Raw genomic sequence first — 22,675 nt, forward strand, 5'->3', positions numbered from 1 at the left:
CACACACACATACACAGAAACCACACTGTCCACTATGTAGACCCTGTCATTATCTGGTTTATGATGATAATAGCTGTGTTATTTTATTCATAATTAAAGGATTGCTCACTAATGTCAGCAATTAAAGCAATTTTCAGCTCTAAAAATACACAAAAAATAGATATAAATGAACCAATGCTATAAAGTTACTGACATATTTATCACTATATCTATGACTGTATTGCAGCATTCAAAATAACAGTGCAGCTGTGTTGAAGTCTGACCTCTATGTTTTCCTGTAGTCCACTCACTTGTAATATATCTTAGTGTAACAAAATGTGGATGATTGACAGACCACACTGTTTATTTCACTGTTTACCAGACAGGTTGTATGTTTCATGATCATAGCAGACAATATGGAACCAAAAAACACAACAACAAGACGTCAGTCAGAATAGAGAAGTGTCAGTTGTATTATTGTAAATCAACAGCTAGTTTGGGGGACAACTGAGTGGTGCATTTTTCTTTTTCTTGAAAAACAGCCCAAAAATGGCATAAATTTCACCTGTAGGATTCTTCAGGTTTCCTACTTCTATCCCCTGGTCAGATTTTGGGAGGGTGTAGTCGTGATCCTGTATCATGTGTGTTAGTTCCTGCCTCACTCTGGCAGTAGCAGGACACCATCTGTCACCGCTGCAAGTGTATGTGGGCCAACAGGACTTAATATGATTGACCCAATTTACACACAGAATCTAGATCATTCCAAGTCCTTAGATTATAACGCCAATGTTCTCCACAAATAAAACCATCAGGATCATCAGGAAGCATCTGATGTCAAATGTGACGACTGAGTCAGGTAGAAAAGTTTCATGAGTAACTGAGTACAGTGTTTGTTTTCCCAGAGTGAACAGATGGTTAAGTATAAGACAAGACCTTTCAGTTTCCTTGACAGCCAGGTCCAGCTAAGAGGACAGAAGTTATATTTCCTTCATATGATATTATCTAAACATAAACACAGAGTTAGGAGAAAATGCTTTTTGAAAACTTAAACCCATCAGAGTTTTTGTATTTTCTTACCTCATTCTTTTTCTTCTTTTTCTTGTTTTTCTGCTTCCTCTGTCTTTTCTGAAGGAGGATGGTCTCGTATTTTGGCCTGGGGTGTTCCTGAGGGACAAGAGGAGAAAGAGATTAATTTGTAGACATCATTTACAATATATGCTTGTGTGTGTGTGTGTGTGTGTGTGTGTGTGTGTGTGTGTGTGTGTGTGTGTGTGTGTGTGTGTGTGTGTGTGTGTGTGTGTGTGTGTGTGTGTGTGTGTGTGTGTGTGTGCTTGTGTTTGTAATGCTCATGTGTATATCTACATGCTTTCTGCAGAAGTGTGTGTGTGTGCATGTGTATATCTACATGTGTGTGTGTGTGTGTGTGTGTGTGTGTGTGTGTGTGTGTGTGTGTGTGTGTGTGTGTGTGTGTGTGTGTGTGTGTGTGTGTGTGTGTGTGTGTGTGTGTGTGTGTGCGTACGCTGCTCATGTACATTCACGTTGGACGATGTTGTGCAGACGGATTGTTTAACGTCCATCTGTGTTCAGTGTCACAGATGGAGGCACTGTGTCCTTCATGTGTCCGGTTGAAAGGATTGTTGCATGTCTGCTGTCACTCAAAAACCATAACAACAGCCTCCCCCTGACTTGAGTCACCTTAAACATTACAACTTACTGTAATTAACATGCATTGATATTACAGGAATGAACAAGCTTAGAAACTTTTGAAAAACCGCCGGCATTCAATGTTCAGAGAAATGTTCACTGGAGTTGAACAGGACTGTCCAACGTTTTACTTTTGTCTGGTCGATGTGGGCACATCACTGAGTTCCTTTGTTTAGTTGCGGTGTTCAGTGCTCACCTCGTCCTCCTCGATGCCTGTCAGATCCCAGCTGAAGCTCAGACTGATCTGACGACGCTTCCAGTGTTCCAGGAACAACACCGCTGCACGATCACACAAACACAAAGACACTGAACAACTTTGATCTTCAGATACATGCACTGAACTTTTGTACGGCAGCGATGCGCTGATTACTGATCTGTCTGCTAATTAAAATAAAGACATTTAGCACACGGACAGGCAAAATCTTCAACTACATCCTCTAGTGGTTTTAATCAGGACTATTGATGAAGTACCAGAGTGCACACATGTCCACGTTGTAAAGTTGTGGCTAGTTTCTAAGGTAGTGTGAACACTGCGATGGAAAGTTAACATAGCCTGCATGGTAAATAATGTATATTTCTATCACTGTAATTTAAAAAAGTCAACCAAAACCAAAAGTTTTATTTACAAAATTGTTTAAATTGATTTTATGAAAACATTTTTGTTTTGACAAATTATGAATCTATTGTTTCAATTTTTCTGCTGCAACAGGAAGCTGATCAGCACAGTTTACATCAAACAGGTTCTCTTGAGACATAGACAGCTCACATTCTCCAGGCAATAAGAAAAGAACACAAAACACATGTATTAACCTTTAATGTGAGCTGCTTTAGCCTGTTCCTCTCAGCACAACTTACACTAGAGGTGAAGGAGGAGGTTGTAAGATATTAATGAGCAACTTCCCACCAGCTCTCTCTTTCACAAACACACACACACACACACAAACATATGCGCTCGTGTACACACACACACACACACACACACACACACACACACACATGCACACACACGCAACCTCACCCCACAGAGACATGAAGATGGCGAAGAAGACGGTGGCGGGGTTATCGAAGAGGTGTGAAGCTCTGGCCGTGCCGCAGGCCGTGCTGAGATGCCAGAAGTCACAGGCTCCGTCGCACAGAGGACACATGGTGAAATTGAGACGCTCATCACACATCTCCAGACTGATGGGGAGAAAGCAAAGATTTAAGTCACACAGCTCCGACCGTTAGAGGTATCAGCATTAATTGCAAGGCACGTGCCACAAGTACAAAATTAAGTGAGTCTCTACATTTGTGTCTGTGGAAAAAACAGCCAGAGATCTTTGTGTCTGTTACATTTAACCATAAGAAATGAATGGAACTTCTAACACAACACCACAATACAATACCTCTCTGCTTTGACCTTATTCGTACTCAGTGTTGGCTGACTTATCAACCTTTTGCTTCATGACTGACACATACACACACACACACACACACACACACACACACACACACACACACACACACACACACACACACACACACACACACACACACTGCCAGCCATACCTTCTGTGTACCTCCCACACACCCCTGACTAAAGCCAGATACTGCAGGTTTCTGGGCAATCCCTGTCTAGTGTGTGTGTGTGTGTGTGTGTGTGTGTGTGTGTGTGTGTGTGTGTGTGTGTGTGTGTGTGTGTGTGTGTGTGTGTGTGTGTGTGTGTGTGTGTGTGTGTGTGTGTGTGTGTGTGTGTGTGTGTGTGTGTGTGTGTGTGTGTGTGTGCATTAAAACTGTGGTGGGAAAACAAATCCTAATTTCCTGGATTCTGGTAATGAGAGTATTTTATTTATTATTTCTATCCATCCCATTATCATGTTTTGCTACTTATTTAAACTGAAATGTGGGATTCAATGAAACCACAAAAGTAAAAACTGGATCTTTCTGCAGGGGCTTTCTGGTGTGTGTACCTGGGTATGTTAGTGTCCACTGTCGCCACCCCGTAGCCAAACACAATGATTCCCACTATGGAGGCCGGTATGAGCAGCTGAGTGTAAACGCCGAGCCATGCGAAGTACAGGCCGATTTTCTCCCCAAAGTACTTCCTGTGGGTCGGAGGTCAGGCATTAAATAAAGGCATCAAAGGGAGGGACAGTGCAGTTCATGGTCAATGCGGAGCAGACTGAAGAATTAAACAGCACGCAACACAGAGGTCAAACACTGTGTTTGATCCTAAAATAGATTAAGGAGAGTATTAATGCTTTATTTAGGTCTCTCATTCACTGCACTGATCCCTGGGGAAATATCTTCTTCCAGATTTGTGTACAAATTCTGCCCCTGATAGACATAACCCTAACCATCAATACACACAATCATCCATGATGCTTGCAGCAAACAATCGAGGAGTGATGCAACATTCATGTCATGTTGGAGTTCTTCTCATTCCAGGCTTAATAGATAGTAAATAGTGTTCTCAGTTTATTTGCCTCTGGGAGAGTTAAGTACCTGACCACCAACCAAATATGGAGGCCTAACATGAACCAAAGACCTTCATCCAGTGTAATTCAACTCAAACTGAATGTCCAACATTTTTTGTTTAAAATGAATCTCTCTTTAACTGCAGAGTTCAAATTCTGAGCTGGGAAAGTGAAGAGCACTCACTTTTGATTTTAAGGCAAGATTTTGTATTTTCTTATTTTACCTGTGTATCCATACATCTAAATAATCAGTTAACTCTAAAGAAAATATGGCCATGCGAGTCGAAAAGTGTTCTTTAGCATTTGGGTGCTCATAATTCTGCTGTAATGCACAGACTTGGTGATTGTAATAAAGGTAGGTTGTGTTGCTTTGATCATTTTAACCTGTAAAGTGTGCTCTACAAATAAAATAAATGTATTATTATAAGATTTAACATTTTCAATAAACCAAATAACAAGTCTGTTATTGAGGCACATTAACTATCATGCAGTAAAAGACACATCACAACTCTACTGATCACTAAATACTGATTTATCCATTGTCACATTACCTGACGAGATCGACGGGCTGGTATTTGTAAAAGGCTGAGTATCGGGCCCACTCTTCAAGCAGAACCTGACAACAGACAGGACAGATAGAGAAAGATAGAGACAAAGTCAGTGTGGGTGTTTGTTGTCAAGTTGGAAGTTGAAAATGATTCTCAGAGGCAGAGCTGATCTGGAGGCAGAAACGCTCTGATTGGTCGAATTAAACCTCAGTGGATGAAGCTGTAGAGCTGCAGTGTAAGTAACACTATCCTGAAGCCAAGTAAAAAAAAACAGAGTCAGGAGGAGGAAGATAGTATCATGAAGCCTGCTGCTCAGGATGCTGATAACATATTATCTATCACAACAAAGCATCTGCTTTATCGAGTAGATTATATCATGACTGCCTTAAACATGAATAAAAGGATAAAGAAGTTAGTAATAACTCTCAAAATTTGAATACATTGAACCTATTGCTTTACGTACTGCCCGTGTGCCAACCTGTGCCCCAAAAACGTTTTTTTTGTTTTGCTCTGTTGTTTGAAATTTCAGTCAATCAAGGAGGTTGTTTTCGCCCTCAGAGCAGCTCTGCCTTTGAGAAATGTTTATTAAACTTAAACTCCAATCTGTGACAGTGTCAGACAGATGGCAGGATGGAACCGTCTCCAAAAAAAAAGGAAAAACATTGGCGATGAGACTGACAGACAAAAACACAGTTGTTTAGAAGAATAAAGGGTTTTCAGTTTAAATGTCTCGTACAGTAGAATTTTATCATAGAGACATTTCTGTCTTAATGGCTGCACTTAAGGTAATTGTCTGGAGTATACTGGAACCGTGCAAATGAACAGAAGTAGTAAATTTTAGTATTTCTTTATTAGACAGACAGATGGAGAGGCGGAGGCAGAGAAGATGAAGAGGGAAATGGAGGCCGTAGAGACATACAGGGCGACAAATGAAAGAGGAGTCAGTGCACCTGTCTGTCGTTCCTTTCATCAAGGTGTCCGATGACCTTGTAGTCACCCTGAGGAGAGAGAAGAGGGTGAAAAACACACAGGCACATGCTCACAATAACACACAGCACACTCTCTGGAAAGCATTCAGAAACACACACATTAAAACACACAAATGAACTACAAAAATCTGCCTTAACTCGGCAATACCACAAGAAGGCAATATAAAGAAACACTATCCAAATACAGTTAAAACACTTTCACTCGGCACAGAGCGCCTTGTCATGCTGAGACTTTTCAAACACACCCGTAAACCCTGAAATTAAAGTCGTCAATTTCACTTCAAGAACCAAACTGATGGTTGAAATCATATCCACTTTCCTAATACAACATTAGCTTTAAGAACTGATATCCAACCTGCTGCTTACAGTTTATTTCAGTAAAAGTTCACTCTGCGGAGACTTCAAACATGCTCAGACAGGAAGTACTGTATGTCATAAAGAGGGATCTTAAGATGGACCTCACTAATCCCCTTTTCTATGTTTCAAGCATAGCTTATCAGAAACATGGTAATGCTGTTGAGAGTGGGCATTTTTCCTCGTTTGTACAGGTACATAGCTTCAACATTTGAGTATCTCAGCTTTTCATTTAAATGTTAACGTGGCTCTTGGTCCAGACAAATGTCACACTACTCACTGACACCTGTTTTAGAAAATATAACAAGATGCAACAAAACACTGACTGACTGTGATTCTTTTTCCACAAAACTTTCCACTCACTGACAATTTAATTATAGTGCAGCACATTACAACCAACTGGCACTTTCAAAGTTCACACTTACATCATGAAGAGGGAAAGCAGCGTCGTACACGTCTTTCGCTATCAACGCGCTGATGCCTGCAACAAAGGGAGAGAGAGAGCAGAGACGTTACAACCCCAAGAGAGTGTTGGTTTGTCATTCATGGGTCTCCTGCCACAAATCATGCACTGCATCCTCCAGGGAGAAGACAGACTTTTATTTGTACCTAAACCTCAGTAGGACGGGAGTTTTAAACCAGAAACTCAAACAGCTGGTGATGTTTGAGCTACAAAGAGCCATGAAGACTTTTATATGTATGCACACCTAAAGGCTGCGTTTACACCAAATGGTTCCAGGATGTGGTGTAAATAAAGAGCGAGCTTCTGTAAAGAGTACCTTCTGTCACGCATCTCACATCCAGTACACTGCACTTCTGATGTGATTTCTGATGTGATTTCTAAGGTAGAAATGTGTCTGGACCCAAATTTCTAACTGTTTCAGTCAGAAAATGGAGCAAAACTTTTTTTGTAGTCATGTGAGACCAGAATTTATGTAACAGGTACTTTGTACACCACCTGTATCTTGTGGAGCAGCAGCGGTGCGTTATGGAGTTTTCTGCAGTCTGTACCCTCTTTTTTTAAATTCAGATTTTCAGTGTCAGGCTCTCTGGGACTGTACAAGGTGCCACCGCCTGCGCTGTGAATGTCGGGGCGGACACTGACACACCAGACGACCTGGTGCACACAACTGGCTCCTTCATCGAAGTAATTAATCAATTAATTATCAGTGCCGCAAAGGGGACTGGGAACCATGCAGTGATTAGCTGTGCTATTAATGACCGTCATGACTGACCGACACACACACGCGCGCACACACACACACACACACACACACACACACACACACACACACACACACACACACACACACACAAACAAATGCATGACTGCTCACTCAACTAGCTAGAAACAACCACAACTCCCAGAGGCCTCTGGTTCAATCTCAGCCTGATCCAGGAAGTGTGACCCACTTGTAGAGGAGATGGAGGAGAGCAACAGAAACAGAGAGAGTGTGTGACTACTCTGTGTGTGATTGTGTGTGTGTGTGTGTTTGACAAAATGTGTGCACTTAGCATGAAGGAGGAAGAGAATAGAGGTTACAGAGACGCAGCTCTATTTTCTGTCCCCTTCGTCCCCTGCAGCTCCAACGGTACCCGCTGGCTGAGACCGTCTGCTGTGATGGCCGAGCCAAGCAGACATATGGTGGACACTGGAGACGAAACGGGTGTGAGCTCGTTTCTATATGGGACTGATGGGCGTCGTCAATGCAGAGGCAGCTGTCCTCTGCAGGTTATTAAAATATACACACAGAAAAGCAAGAGCACCGCTAACCTGAAAGCAAGACATGCTGAATACTTTGTAGAGTTTATAAAATCCACAAAAGAGGTTTATTTGTCTCATACAGACAAACAGTGACGGACACACTGAAGTCTTCTTGACACAGACACTTTTTTTATGTGTTTTACATATTTACTTTTCCAACTACAACTGATTCTGCTGTAAGGTTGGACTAATAATTTGCTCCTTGTCCCTGTGGACGTCTGAGACTGAAGGAAATGTTAATGAACAAAGATGTCTTTCTAGGAACAGTCAGAGAGGAATAGATTTCAGCAGCCATCACCTAACAAATCAGTGTTAAAAAAAAGATGTTAGTGTCGTCCAATTATTCAGTCACAGCATTTCACTTAATTTCCCAGCAGCCATTGCAAATATCCCCGTCCAGTTCTCCTGCACTCTAATAAACACACTTCATCTGAAGTCTTTCAGCACAACATTTAACTGCAAACCTACAGCTGACTTTACCTTGCAGTGTCACAAGTGTTGCACATGGTTTTCACCACTTTTTAATGCAATCCTTAAAGATATTACACTGTCACCTAATGGCAGAAAATGAAGACAACATGGCTGTTGGAGTTTGTCCAGTTTATTCTCACTCACTCAACCGTTACCTGACCTGTCGCTGGAAATCTGTTCTCACAACTGATCCGTATCGCAAAACACTACAAAGGGTCAGAAAGCCTTGACATCACGCCAATACAAACAACTGCTGACGGTCTTGACGTCACTTCACTAGATTCAGTTTCAATAGTAACCTCGTGTGCTGTCTTAAACCTGGAAATGTTTTTCTAACAATAGCAGATTGATCATACTTCAAGGGGACAGGAGGTATAAGCAGAGGAGGAGGGTTGCTGCTATTTATTCTGTTTGCCAACAGAGGAGAATAAAGTGATCAATTATCTTGCACACCATTTTAGACCAGGAAAAACATGGTGGAAAAATCATTGACTGCCGTCAGATGCTCCTGCCTCCAGCAACCACGATGAGTCCATCTATTGTTATTCATGTACATCACCAAGGCCAAAGCTCAGCAAACTCCTCCTCAAATCTGTCTCCATTGAACAGTTTGGCATCCTCACCGATGGTTTGACAGGTTCGTGCGCACGCCGTCCGTCTCAGGATCTCATACACCTGCGGAAGATATGAATTTGTTAGACTGGAAATATACTGGATATTAATCCTGGACTTAAACACCAACCAGGAGGAAGAGATTACAATATCAATAAACACTCACTATTCTGCCCCTTGTAGCGTTGTCAAAGAAAGTTTCTTTAGAAGTGATGTTGTATCTGAAAAAAAAAAAAAAAAAAAAAGTGAATAAAAGACTTTAAAAAAAAACTTTTTAGACAAAATACCTGCTTATTGGGTCATCATAGAACAGAACAATGCAGTTTACATCATCTTACAGTGTCACAGCATCTTATTATTTCAAGTAATGACGATCACTCTGTATATTACAGTATGATTTATGGCTGGCATGGCTACTTATGCTTCAGTTTTTGCACTGCTTAGTGTCTTCTTATGTGTTAGCACAGACTACAGCAGCAACAATCAACCAGGGACATTTCATTTGGTTCTAATCACATTTATTTATGAGACTTTAAAAAATAATCTGTCTATGGTTTGCTATCATCAGCCATTTAAGGGCCTTACTTCACAAACATAGACGGTGGCTTATATAGTCTAACTTTAGTTTAACTGAAGTTAAAGTCTAAAAGGACTGAATGAATCTTGCCGTTTATTGCCAGTGTCACTTTAAATCATTTTAAATATGCAAAATGATCTGTTCAAAACAAAGAGAGAGAGAGAGAGAGAGAGAGAGAGAGAGAGAGAGAGAGAGAGAGAGAGAGAGAGAGAGAGAGAGAGAGAGAGAGTGTGTGTGTGTGTGTGTGTGTGTGTGTGTGTGTGTGTGTGTGTGTGTGTGTGTGTGTGTGTGTGTGTGTGTGTGTGTGTGTGTGTGTGTGTGTGTGTGTGTGTGTGTGTGTGTGCGTCTCTCACAGGTGAAGTTTGTCCCTGGAGAAGCAGTGTGAAATGAATTTGGTGCGTCCGTGGTCCTGATGTGGTACTTTGGGCTGGAAGGGCTGGTTCAGTTTCCTCCACATGGTGCTCATACCGAAACGCCCGCTTTCCTCTTTAAGTTCATAACTCTGAGGCAACCAGCAACACAGAAGCAGCCACCTTATTATACACATTAGACACTCAAATCATATAAAAGTAATAAACAGTTCAGAGAAGAGATTTATAACATTGATTGTAAAGGGAACTAACCCTCACACCAAAACTTACCACTAATGTTTGAAATGGTTTCTTCTCTCATTTGGAGTCTATTGTTACTGTATTGAAACTACCACAGAAATAACAAGAATACATCTACAAACAGCTACTGTGCATGGACCCAGAAGCATGGTATGAACTGCGACAGTGAGGTCCTGAGATCTTACCGCCTTGGTGGGGACTTTGATCTTGAGAAACTCAGCCTCTCGACACAATACAGGCCAAGGAGCATGTAGCCGGGTAAAGCTGGGGCCGTGGGTCTTTAACTAAAAAGACAAAACATATTGTAAACATATGACATCACTCTTATGTGACTGAATGCAGTCTGGAACATACAGAAGAAAAAGATTTGCCTCTACATGCTTGAAAGCTGTAGATACAGGTTTGACTCTCAAGTGTTCTTGGTGTGCATGTACCTTACATGTGTGAGCTCAGGTTGTTTTTTTTTTACTGATGAATCGTGTTTTTAGACCCTAACTTTTATGTTTTGGGGAAATATTTGACTAGAATCCTTGCCTGGAACCACTTGCTGTTTAAAAATGGTTTAACAGACCACCTGTTCACTTTGCAGTCCAGTAAAGCAGACTTTGTTTTAGCAGCAGAGACCCAAATATGTGCTGTACTTCATTTTAACGATTGCTTGTCAGCCTTTTTCGCCTCCAGACTTTACAACTGGCATCTGGAGCAACAACTCAACACTGCAGATTGAACAGCGCTTTACGATCCAAGTTGTGCTTGAAATCTGAGCCAGGTAGGACCAACCCGTGCCATCGCTCTGACCCACTGAAACACTTGGGCTAACTGGTTTGGCCAGCATAATTCCTCTGGTATCTATAAAAGATAGATGCGGTCTCTGTTCCTAAAGCAAAGCCAGAAGCTGTTTTCTTCACTGCTTTATGCTTACATCCTGTTCCTGACAAATTGAGTGTTTTGTTGTTGTTGTTTATCGAATTCACCAAACCGATATAATGTATTTATCGTAGATTAAGTTCTGACTCATCGAGCTTGTTCTGCCAGTGAATCATGGTCTGGTGCCCACACTGTAATTATTAGATTAACATTAAGATGTATTTGCAAAATTGGATATTTAGCAGCTTCAGATGGCATCAAGAGATACGTGAGTGAATTCTGAATGCTGGAGCACTAAAAAACCTGTTTCTGTGGCTCAACAAGAATAAACAATGGAATAGAAATTACAAAAACAGTGAAAGCAGTGAAAAAACTCGTCCTCCAAAATCTATGCTGCAGCCATTTGTAGAGCTGGTTTGTGGTGTGAGTGAGAGTGTGACCAGAAATGAAAGACAGCAGAGGCAGCGGGGGCCGACAGCCAGGTAACCTTACCCTCCTCAGACCCCCATCAGCCTCTGTGTGTGTGTGGGGGGGGGGGATGTTGAGAAGAGAAAAGGTGGCATGGCAAATGATGGAAACCTGAAACGATTCCCTTTCTCCTCTCTCGACTCCTACTCTCCTGAGATCTTTCACTCCCCCTCACCACCCGCCCCTCCTCACATATATTACTGTACCTTCTGCTGCCCGCGAGACACTGTTTCACTGACTGATTGACTGACTGGCTGGCTGACTCACTCACTGTCACTCTTGCTCCTCTTATATTTCATTATCGTCCCTCTCACTCACATCCACACGGTCCTTTGTCCCACTCAGAGACACAGTGGAGTGTAGAGGCACATGAACTTCAACCCTTTTAATAAAATGCATTTAGTAGAAATCACCCACATGTATTATTATAGAGGAAGATAACTTAGAGATAAGTTTTAATGTTTTTACTTGCAATGAGGGCCATCTGCAGACAATGGAAAATAACTCCTAAAATCAAATTAATAAACTCAGTGAAACATGGAGGTTGTCATTGAACAATAAAACTGCCTTTTTTAATTTGTATCAGTTTGTGTTTACTTTGTGTTGTCAGCATTGTGGTTATTACCAAGAAGGGTTTTTTTGTTTGTCTGTTTGTCAGCAGGATCACAGAAAAACTACTGGCCTGATTTTTATGAAACTTGATATAAAAGTGTCTTGAACCAGGGAGGAAGCCATTAAGTTCTGGAGCAAATCTGAATCTCAAAGCAGATTCACTCATTATTTTAATTAACACGGGAAAAAAACATTTGCTCTTCTAAATGCCATCCACCTTAAAACCCTGTGGATGGTAGTTAAGTTCAATAGTGTTAAAATATAGGCAATTCTAGAAATACAATGACTCTATAACAGTCCACATTGACAGGTAGCACTAATCCTGAGATACACATGCACTGGCTCAAACTTAATAAAACATGCAGTCATTATGGAGCACAGTGGTTTCATTGGGGAGACATCATTATAATAGTTTTAGAAATGTCTTCAGACATATATTGCCGCTGCAGTTGCAGATTTGAATGTTATAAAAGAATGGACTAATGGCCTGCGATCCCTGAGTGTCCTTTTACTTCTGGAAGTTTTCAAAAATAGATAACCAGTAGCAAACTTTAACATATAAATAAAAGGTAAATACAAGAGCTGAACTATCTCCAGTGGTATTGTTGGTGTTTCATCAAATTAGACAACATTTCCCCTCAGCATGGTTTCTTGCTTTTCCTCTTTTCACACATTGAAGATGATAAACATGTTGGAAGTGATCGAAAACAGACCTGACATCCATTGACTGGTCTGTGAGCTGATTGTAAGAAAGTAGGGTCTGAAGAAGATAGACCTCGAGTCCTGCTCAAGTTTACGATAAACCCATCTCACCATCTTTGTATTTGCTCAGGAAGGACAGCGCACTCTTGTTGAACTGTAACTTAGTCCCTTATTTCTTTTTTTGTACCAATGTTCTATGACTGTCTCTATTTCACATGCTAACATTCATCTCTCTGAAACCCTCCTTCCTCCACCTCCTTCCCCTTCTTTCTCATCGCTCCATCAAAAAGCAGAAGATATAAAAAGCTTTTAGCCTGGAGAAGGTTAATTAGGAGAAGGATTTCCAATTATCTTTATCTCTATAGGGGGAGGAGGGGGGGGGTAACTAGGCCGCAGCCAGGGGCGTCTTCGGGTGGTGAGGGAGGGGGATTATTGAGTAGGTGAGGGCGATCAGTTGAGTGATGGTTGAGTAGGAAAGTAGGAAAGTGTGACAGTAAGCGGAGAAGAATCTGACAGTGAGATGAGAGTGTGAGTGAGGCGCATTAAATCACAGTTACACAAAGAGAAAAAGAGTGTGAAAGGTGTCTATTAGCAGAATTCATTGATCGGGGGTCCACACTGTGGGGGTGTCGACATTAGAGGATCTCACAGACCTGCAGGTGGTCAAATGGAGGCGACTGACTGGAAGTCTTTCTCCTCTATTTCACAACCATAAGCTTCCTGTTGCATCACAGTTTAAAAAGACATATTTAAGATGAACTGATTAGCTGATTATTTGTGCTGACTAGTTCCATTTTTCATAAAACAAGGAGCACAATACACAAAAATTACAAGATCACAAACCAAGGTCGAGAATCACGTCAGCTACACGTTTCTGCTGCAGAACTCTGAACATCTGTTGCATGACACAATGAAAGGGAAAGCCTACGCAACTCTTAAAGAGTAATTAAGTATTGAACATGCCCGACTTTGGTTTCTATGCTCCCAGGCAGCCTCTCATTTCTTCCCACATCCCCTGGATTTCCTACTATAGCTTTAAATGTGTTTGTCTGCCTATGTGGTTGTAGCATGTGGTGTGTCTATATGGGGGGAATTTCAGGTTTGAATCCAAGTCAATATTTTATACTTTACATTACATTTCATTTAGCTGACGCTTTTATCCAAAGCGACTTATAATAAGTACATTTCAACCATGAGGGTGCATTCAGAACAACAACAATTAAGAAAGTACAATTTTCTTCAAGAAAGCCAAACTACAAAGTGCTATCAGTAAGTGCCATTTTAAGCTACTAAAGTTCTACTATTCAAGGTAAAGTCTGAAGAGGTGTGTTTTTAGTTTACGGAGGAAGATGTTCAGAGTTTCCACTGTCCTGATGTCGGTGGGGAGCTAATTCCACCATTTAGGAGCCAGGACAGCAAACAGTCGTGATTTTGTAGAGTGTTTAGCTCAGTGAGGAGCAACAAGCCGATTGGTAGAAGCAGAGTGGAGGGATGGGCTGGGATGTAAGGTTGGACCATGTCCTGGATGTACACTGGACCCGATCTGTTCACAGCACGGTACGCAAGTACCAATGTTTGGAAACGGATGCAGGCAGCTACTGGTAACCAGTGAAGGGAGCGGAGGAAGAGGAGGGGGAGAAGGGGGAGGAGGAGGAGGAGGAGGAGGATGAGGGGGAGGAGGAGGAGAGTAGTGGGAGTGAATTTAGGAGGTTAAAGATCAGTGGAGCTGCTGCATTCTGGATGAGCTGCAGAGGACAAATGGCACTAACAGGTAGACCTGCCAGGAGGGAGTTACAGTAGTCCAGATGTGAGATGACCAGAACCTGGACCAGAACCTGGACCAGAACCTTCTGAGTGAGAAGAGGACGTATTCTCCTGATGTTGTGCAGTTCCATTTTACATTAAGAATTAAAATAAAGATAGCGGTTGTGTGTTTGACTCTGAATGCAGCCAAAATGCAAGTGACCAACACTAAATACTGTACCTGAACACATCCTGTGTGGACACATGTTGAATTGAAGCTGTTGATCTGCTAACATGCCCTACGTTCTAATATCCATACTATTTAATATGCCAGAAAAAGATTTAGTATGTACTAATACATAGTATGTTAAAGGTAGTTTGCCAAAAATACCAGGATGTCCTACTACATCTGCTCATATTTTGCAGTCTACCGGTCAGCATGCTACTCTGGCTGTTCTGACCCACAATCCTCTGCAGAAGAACATAAGTCACATCCACTGAAATGCAGAGACAGTTGGTGGTGCTAAGCTCCGCCCCCAAAAGGAAGGAGAAGGAGAATAACAAGAACAAGAACAAGAAGAAGCATTAAAAGGAAGCGTACTTGTTCCAAATAGTATGTCCCAATTGAATACGTACTACATGCACCAGTACATGTGTTGTAAGGGTAGCTGCAGTATGTACTAAACTTTTTTTTTTTTTTTAAGTAAGCGATTCAAAGGGAAAGTATCCACACAGGAAGCGTGATGTTAACAGAGCACCAGATTCATTGATCCACGGGTGTCTGCACAGGACGAATTCAGGCACAATACTGAACGTGGGTCACCTGCAATTTGGTGTAGGCCGCTGCATTGATTAAAATAGAAGTCTATTTGTTCCATCAGACACAGCTGAAATGACTAAAGCAGTCTGGGGTAAAGCCCAACACCTCACAACCCTGTTTTAGGAGATGAATGACAGAACGGGAGAGTTTCCCATGTCCTCCTCTATAAATACTGGCATAACATTTAGGATTATGTTTTGATTGAACTATAATTTAAGTAACTAAAGTGGCCTTACAAAAAAAAAATGTGAAGGATGAGACACTAAGCTTACAAACAATTACTCTGACATATCACTTGACGAGTACAAATGAGAGATTCTCAGTAGCATCACGGCCGCTGCAGTAATGGACTGAAATGCCTTTTCCTTCAAGATAAAAAAACAAAAACAACAACAACAACAAAAACACATCCTCCTCCTGTTTTCACTTTCTGTTCAGTATTTATTGTTCTATTTTTCCTTATGATTAGGATTTCCCTAAAACTCAGCAGGACTTAAGAAGGCAGGTGTAGTGAAGACGAGCGTGCTGTCCTCTTTGCCTAATAAGACATCTTTGGGGACAGACTGTTTCTCTACCGAATGGAAGTCTTAATCCTGCTCATTCTGTCTCTAAAGCCCCCACAGACTGAACTCTTCAGAAGTCCCAGCTCCACTTCTTGAATTAACATCTTGCTCTGATTTAATTAAAAGTGTTCTGTAAGAGGATGTCCCTAGCGGATCAAAGGTCAGCTCAATAATCCACAGGCACAGTCAACAAGTTTGACATCTGACTCTCTTTTTTTCACACATCAAATTAATCTGAAGGCAAACAGGTGGGCCACAAGCAGGACAATTTAATTCACTTGTTTTGTTTATATAAAAGCAATAACACTTTAGTTGGTTTATCCTCAACATGTCATCCACTTCCTTTTACCCACCAAGTGCTTTTGCCTTGTGTTGTCGTGGTGTGACAGTTTTATCCGTTTGGACCTGCATTAAGATTTGCATGGATTAAAAAAAAAAAAACACCCGTTTCTGTCAAATATACAGTTGTGCCTGAAACACACCACTTTTTAAATGGCACGAATCCCACTCTGCTCTTTATCATTTTCTTTTCAACTGTTTTGCACTACGTCTCATTACAATAAATGTTGTCATATCCATCAAATTGCCTCCTCAGACTAGAGCAATAATGGATCAAACTTTGTACACCTTGAGTCTTGTGAAATAAATTAGACAAAGAAATGAACGTTTTATAATTTATGCATTCTCCAGGCATTACTTTGGATGTCTGTGGGTTATGAAGTCTCTCAAATTTTAAGAATAATCTGTTCTTTATTGCTGCTAAGCAGAAAATCACATTGTTCTTTGTAGCGTTAACAATATTACTGCATGATATGGATGTGAAGCAGAAGAGTCCCATTTAAATGTGCCTAATGTTTTGAAATGCAAACAGATTTGCAGTAAAATGACATTTTGTGTCCATTCAATCGCCAAATAGTGTTAACCGAGCTCTTAGCTTAACCTTAATCCCTCAAAATTGTACTACAATGTCCACTAAAACCTTCTGGCACACATTTAATTCCACCATAAGCCAACATGTCAACAGTTAATGCTCTGTCCCTGTGATGTAAATTAATTTAGTTCGAATTAGAGAATCACTTTCGACTGCCTCAATCTGAACAGATTAGCACTTGCTGTGGCTGTATGTATTTTATTAATTATGATGAGTTAACATCAGACCACTATAACTTTCCAGCTAATTTTATTATCCACATACACACTGCAGAAACAAAATTATCTTTGGCTGTCTGTATATGAGCGATTGAGTAAGCGGCAAACCTACAGATGTTCAGGCAGTGTTCCTTCTCTCTGGCAGCATCTCCTGCAAACACTAACATCTAACTCCATATCGAATGTAAGGAGTGCAATTATGTGTTGGTCAGTCCTTGTGTAAGAGTACCTGCCTCTATGTTCAGATTAAGGATACTGGAATGCAAGTATTCCTCCACTCTCAGCAGCAGATTTGATCTAACTGTTGATCCATGAGATAAGATGAAGAGCGATCAGTCAATCAGCTAATCTCATCCTGGCTTAGGCTCCGTGGCCACACTGTCAACAATCTGATTAATACTCGCCTGCAGACTGAACACACAGCCAAGTGGCTGCCAGCCAACACACACACAGATACACACACATGTATTTGGTAAAGTAGTTATGACACACATACATGCTCAATCCAAGTGTTGCACTGTTCATTTTTGCAGGCTATCTTTGCACTGGAAGGGCAGCTCATTCTTTCCTTTACATTGAACCCTGCATGAAACCCAACATTGTATCTTCCTCTTCGTACTGGACACACAACAATTCACAAAACTGCACCAGCCGAAGGGAGCGTCACTTCAATTTGCCAAATGATTCCTCTTCCCGCTGGAGCCAAAGAGCACCGGGAGCTCATTTAGTAACAAGTGCAACTTTCACAATAACTACATTTGTACAAGCGTGTGGCAGCGAGCCTGCAGCATCACTACACCACCACGGAGCACACAGACTGCGTGTTCTGCCAAGCGCCTACCGCACACACAGGCCAAAAGCAGGACAAAACCACACATGCAAGTGGCGGTTGCTACGTAACACACAATCACAGCGAATGCGATTAGTACATGTCAAAACAAAATGACCCGTTTTGGGCTAAATTAGTAAATCGATACAAAAAGGTCAGTGCAGCAGCTGTGTTGGCTGCAGTGACTAGAATTAAAGTCTGCCAGCAACGATGAAACCGTCAGGCCCTCGTGTGGCTCCAAAATAAACAGAATCCCAGTCTTGTATATTGATGGTATAGGCTATGAAAAATAAAATAGAATAAACAGAAGTTTAGATTGTAAATAACTAAATTATGGTTAGAAAACAGCAGTGAAAGTGAGTCACATTCAGCAGAACATGCACATTAACAGGACAAAGACACAAAAATCCTCTTGGGAGAAGATAAATTGAAATGGTTTTCGGAGTTCAATTTAAATACTCAAAGCTCACCATTAAGATTCAATGATCCTCGCAGTAGCTGTTGACTGGGGAAGTGTTGTACATTATCCTGCTCTTCATGGAACCACTTGGTACAAATTTGCACTGCTGTGTGTATGAGAGCACTGTAAGCTTGGACCCTGCACACTCCCTTAATGAATCTCTTTCTTGGTCCTGTAAAAATCAGCTATATGCTAACAGCGCCAAGTGTTTGCATTTTTTTAGAAGGAGGCTATCATCAGTACAAACTCGTCCATACCGGCAGTAAATATTGTGAGTAAAAGGTTTCCTTTACTGCAGGCTGAAAGGCTGAATGACTCATCAGACTTGACTTTCTTTCTCCATCGCTCAGGTTTGCAGGTTTGGTGCAGCTTGCACCAAGTTATGCATTTTTGAGTGTTGCCCTTGGATACGAGCTGCTTCTAACAGACCCTGCCGTTCTCTAAATACCACTTTTTCACGAATTTCCTTTTCAGAACATGTTTCAGGGGGTTTGATTGAATTATTTTGTTGTTCAGCATAGCTGATGCAGTCCATGTTTGATTTTCTGTGAACCCATTATTTCCTCATTTATTTATGATTCCCAATTCTTAACTGTACCCTTGTTTTATATCTGATATTATTCATGTGGCAAAAAAACATTTTATTTAATTCTTTCAGGTCTTGCCCGAGGAGTCCATGGGGTCAGTGGCTTCTAAAGCCGAACCTTCGAGTGAAGTGTATGTTAATAACTGCATTAAAATGATACACACATTGCTCTCAGTATTGGCAACAAATAAATAAACTGCATGAAAACAACCATGTTGAAGATACCACAAGAAAAACAGTGCATTTTCTATGTCATAATTATATGATCTTCTTTCACATCTGCAGTTAAGAATACATATTTTGTTCACCCTTTAATTGGGTGGGTCTGCCTGTGGATGAGATTCTGTCCAGTGCAGTTGGATGTATTTTGCTAATTTCATTTTAATTTATTTGGCCTTCAGCTAAAGCCGACAGATACTGATCATCAACTTTGATGAGGATTGTGACTACTCACATAGTGTTACTATTATTTTGTCCAACAACAGCATGGTACATAAAAGGTAAAAGAGACACCCCGAGGTTTATGGGTATTGCTGTTGTAATGGACACCTTACATCATTGACAGCATGCACAGTCTCTCCCACCTCCTTCTTCTAACATGTGAGCTCCTGTGTAGGCGCTCACCTTAAAAAGCTTAACATAGTGCTCAGTTCAGATCCTGTGTCAAACTTTATCTTCAAAAAGCCTATAAGACAGTAAAACTATAGAATTAAATCTGTGTATCCACAGGTTGATGCGTGAAATTATAATCCAGATTACTTCTGCAGGTTTGTGATTAAAAAAAAAAAAAAGGTGAACCGTAATCATTATTATAACAACACTTTTACAAATACCAAACAGATTAATGTCCTCATCTATAAATAGACTAGCAAAGAACCATGCTCGTAATTAGTAGCACGTTTTTTACCACGAGCTGTACAATGCAAAGAATATGATCCTCTTAGCTCGAACAGCTGTTTTAGCATCTTGCAGCTCTTTGTTTTGATTTTATTCCTTGGAAAACAGCTCTGATGAACTCATTGTACATTAACAGGTCAGCACTAAATGGCAGGCAGACAGTTAACAACTAGCTTGTGGTTAAAATGAAGAATATACAGTGGTGCTTGAAAGTTTGTGAACCCTTGAGAATTGTTCTATATTTCTGTATAAACATGATCTAAAACATCATCAGATTTTCACACAATCCTAAAGGTGGATAAATAGAACCAACTAAACAAATGAGAAACAAATATTATCTTTGGTTTCTCATTATTTATTAATGATCCCATATTACATATCTGTGAGTGGTAAAAGTATGTGAACCTCTAGGATTATCAGTGTAATTTAAAGGTGAAGTTAAAGTGAAGTGTTTTCAGTCAGTGGGATGATGATCAGGCTGTGAGTGGGTGCCTTGTTCTATTGAAATAACAGGAATCTATTAAAAGTCTGAGCTTCACGTACATCATGGCACAAACAGAAAAAAATTCTGAGGACTTCAGAAAAATGAGTTGTTGATGCTCATCGGGCTGAAAAAGGGTACAAGACCACCTCTAAGGAGTTTGGACACTCATCCGCAGTCAGACAGATTGTGTTCAACCGACAAAGATCACTGAGAGCAAGGTGTGTAATGTCCTGCAAAGTCACAAAGGTAACCATGGTAACTTCTAAGCAACTAAAGGCCTCTCTCACATTAGCTAATGTTAATGTTCATGGAGTGCATGATCAGGAAAACACTGAACAACAACAGTGTTGCAACGGTGCTACAAAGAGAAAGCCACGGCAGAACATTTCTGCCTGTTTGCAGTTTGGTAAGAATCACGTGAACAAGACAGAAGGCTTTTTAAAAAATGTTTTGTGGACGTTTCTGGCGTGATGTTTAGAGAAAAGAATATTCTGCATACCAGCATAAGGACCTTATCCCCTCTGTGAAAACATGGTGATGATAGTATCATGGTTTGGGCCTGTCCTCTGGCCTCTGGGCCAGGATAGCTTCCCAAAGCCTTCTGAATTATACCAGTGAAATCTAAAGGAAAATGGCAGGACATCGTTCAGTGAACTGAATCTCATGATAAAAGGGTCATGCAACCACACATCAGCCCTAAGCAGACAAGTCGTTCTACCAAAGAATGGTTAAAGGAGGATAAAGTTATTTTTTTGGAATGCCCAAGTCAAAGTCACAATCCAATGGAAATGTTGTGAACGGACCTGAATTGAGCAGTTCATCTGAGAAACCCTCCAACATCCAGAGTTGAAGCTGTTCTGTACAGAGGAATGGATTGAAATGCCTCCAAGCTGATGCGCAGAACTGATCAACAGTCACTGAAAACATTTAGGCCTTGTCCAGACAGCCACCCCAAATCAGTTTTTTTTTATTATTATTATTTCCAGCCACAAATTATTTGTGCAAGTCTGGACAGCAAAAAATGCATTAAATGTGATTTTTTTTATTTTATTTTTTTTAATCCGATCTGAACCACATTTGGAGGTGATTTGAATTGCAATTCCATTTCTACAGATGTGTTTCGGTCTGTTCTGTATCTCTTGCGCCATTCACAACACGACACATACAGTAACAACATTATCAAGGTGACAGAGTGAGCAGAATCTATAATGTCACCAGCAGAGTGTTATCAGAGAGTGTAGATTTGGATGCAATGGAGGACAACAAGAACAACAGTCCAGGGACAGACGCTGAAATAAATTGTATGCTGGTCCTTTGCTTCCGTGCTGGAAAAATGCATCACCATCATAGCTAAGTGTATATCATTCCCACAGCTGTATATCATTACAACAGCTGTATATCATTCCCACAGCTGTATATCATTACAACAGCTGTATATCATTCCCACAGCTGTATATCATTACCACAGCTGCATATCATTACCACAGCTGTATATCATTACCACAGCTGTATATCATTACAACAGCTGTATATCATTACAACAGCTGTATATCATTCCCACAGCTGTATATCATTACCACAGCTGTATATCATTACCACAGCTGCATATCATTACCACAGCTGTATATCATTACAACAGCTGTATATCATTACAACAGCTGTATATCATTCCCACAGCTGTATATCATTACAACAGCTGTATATCATTACAACAGCTGTATATAATTCCCACAGCTGTATATAATTCCCACAGCTGTATATCATTACCACAGCTGTATATCATTACAACAGCTGTATATCATTACCACAGCTACCTATGCAGATTGGAATATTGGATCATTTTCTTCAATCAATAAATGTGATGATGTTTTAGGTGATATTTATGCAGAATTATATAAAATTATAAAGGTTTCACAAACTTTCAAGCACCTCTGCTCAACAGCCTTTCAAGCTAAAGAGCTGCATTGGAGGCCAAAACAGAGGTAAGAGGAGCGTGACCACGAGATGATTAGTTACATTAGTCCAAATGAAGGCAACAGTTGCTCTGTCAGTGATGTCTTAATTGTTTTTTGTCAAGTTTGATGTTTCAAAAAAGGTGATGGTATGTGAAAATTAAACAATTATTTTAGGTTTAACTGTTCAATATTAGTCACTGTCCTTGGTGTCAAAATGTTTAAATTGCTGGTTTATTGTTTTTCTAATCATTATTCCAATCTTAATTCTCTTCATTGTATTCCTTATTTTAACATTACCGCCTGAAGACTTATTTTTGCATTCACCACACTCAATCTGACATATACGACAATAAAATCCTTAAATTGAATGTTCCTACCTTACGCCAAAGTATGCTGTTGTGTACCAGTGTAGCTAAGAGAAGGGGCTGTGTGGGGGCTACTTAACATGTGTTTAACAGCAGTTTAACTGCTCAC

At 40.6% G+C, this 22,675-nt stretch overlaps 1 protein-coding gene across 1 annotated transcript in view; it reads right to left on the minus strand.

Annotated features, from left to right (window-relative positions):
* The window catches only part of ano2b (anoctamin 2b), a 62,061-nt gene that overhangs the window by 33,206 nt on the left and 6,180 nt on the right, over positions 1 to 22,675 (minus strand). Inside the window, exons 3-13 of the mRNA XM_069700134.1 lie at positions 10,252 to 10,350; positions 9,809 to 9,957; positions 9,045 to 9,099; positions 8,890 to 8,941; positions 6,456 to 6,511; positions 5,638 to 5,685; positions 4,691 to 4,755; positions 3,633 to 3,767; positions 2,702 to 2,862; positions 1,880 to 1,962; positions 1,057 to 1,143 (exon numbers count right to left, since the gene is read on the minus strand). Of these exons, the coding sequence (XP_069556235.1) occupies positions 1,057 to 1,143; positions 1,880 to 1,962; positions 2,702 to 2,862; positions 3,633 to 3,767; positions 4,691 to 4,755; positions 5,638 to 5,685; positions 6,456 to 6,511; positions 8,890 to 8,941; positions 9,045 to 9,099; positions 9,809 to 9,957; positions 10,252 to 10,350 (990 nt within the window). The remainder of the gene's footprint in view (positions 1 to 1,056; positions 1,144 to 1,879; positions 1,963 to 2,701; positions 2,863 to 3,632; positions 3,768 to 4,690; positions 4,756 to 5,637; positions 5,686 to 6,455; positions 6,512 to 8,889; positions 8,942 to 9,044; positions 9,100 to 9,808; positions 9,958 to 10,251; positions 10,351 to 22,675) is intronic.

Source organism: Brachyistius frenatus, unplaced genomic scaffold (genome assembly GCF_029030835.1).
Source record: "Brachyistius frenatus isolate BFR_SWC_R1_liver_20210118 unplaced genomic scaffold, ASM2903083v1 Contig_32, whole genome shotgun sequence".
In the NCBI taxonomy this organism is placed as follows: domain Eukaryota; kingdom Metazoa; phylum Chordata; class Actinopteri; family Embiotocidae; genus Brachyistius; species Brachyistius frenatus.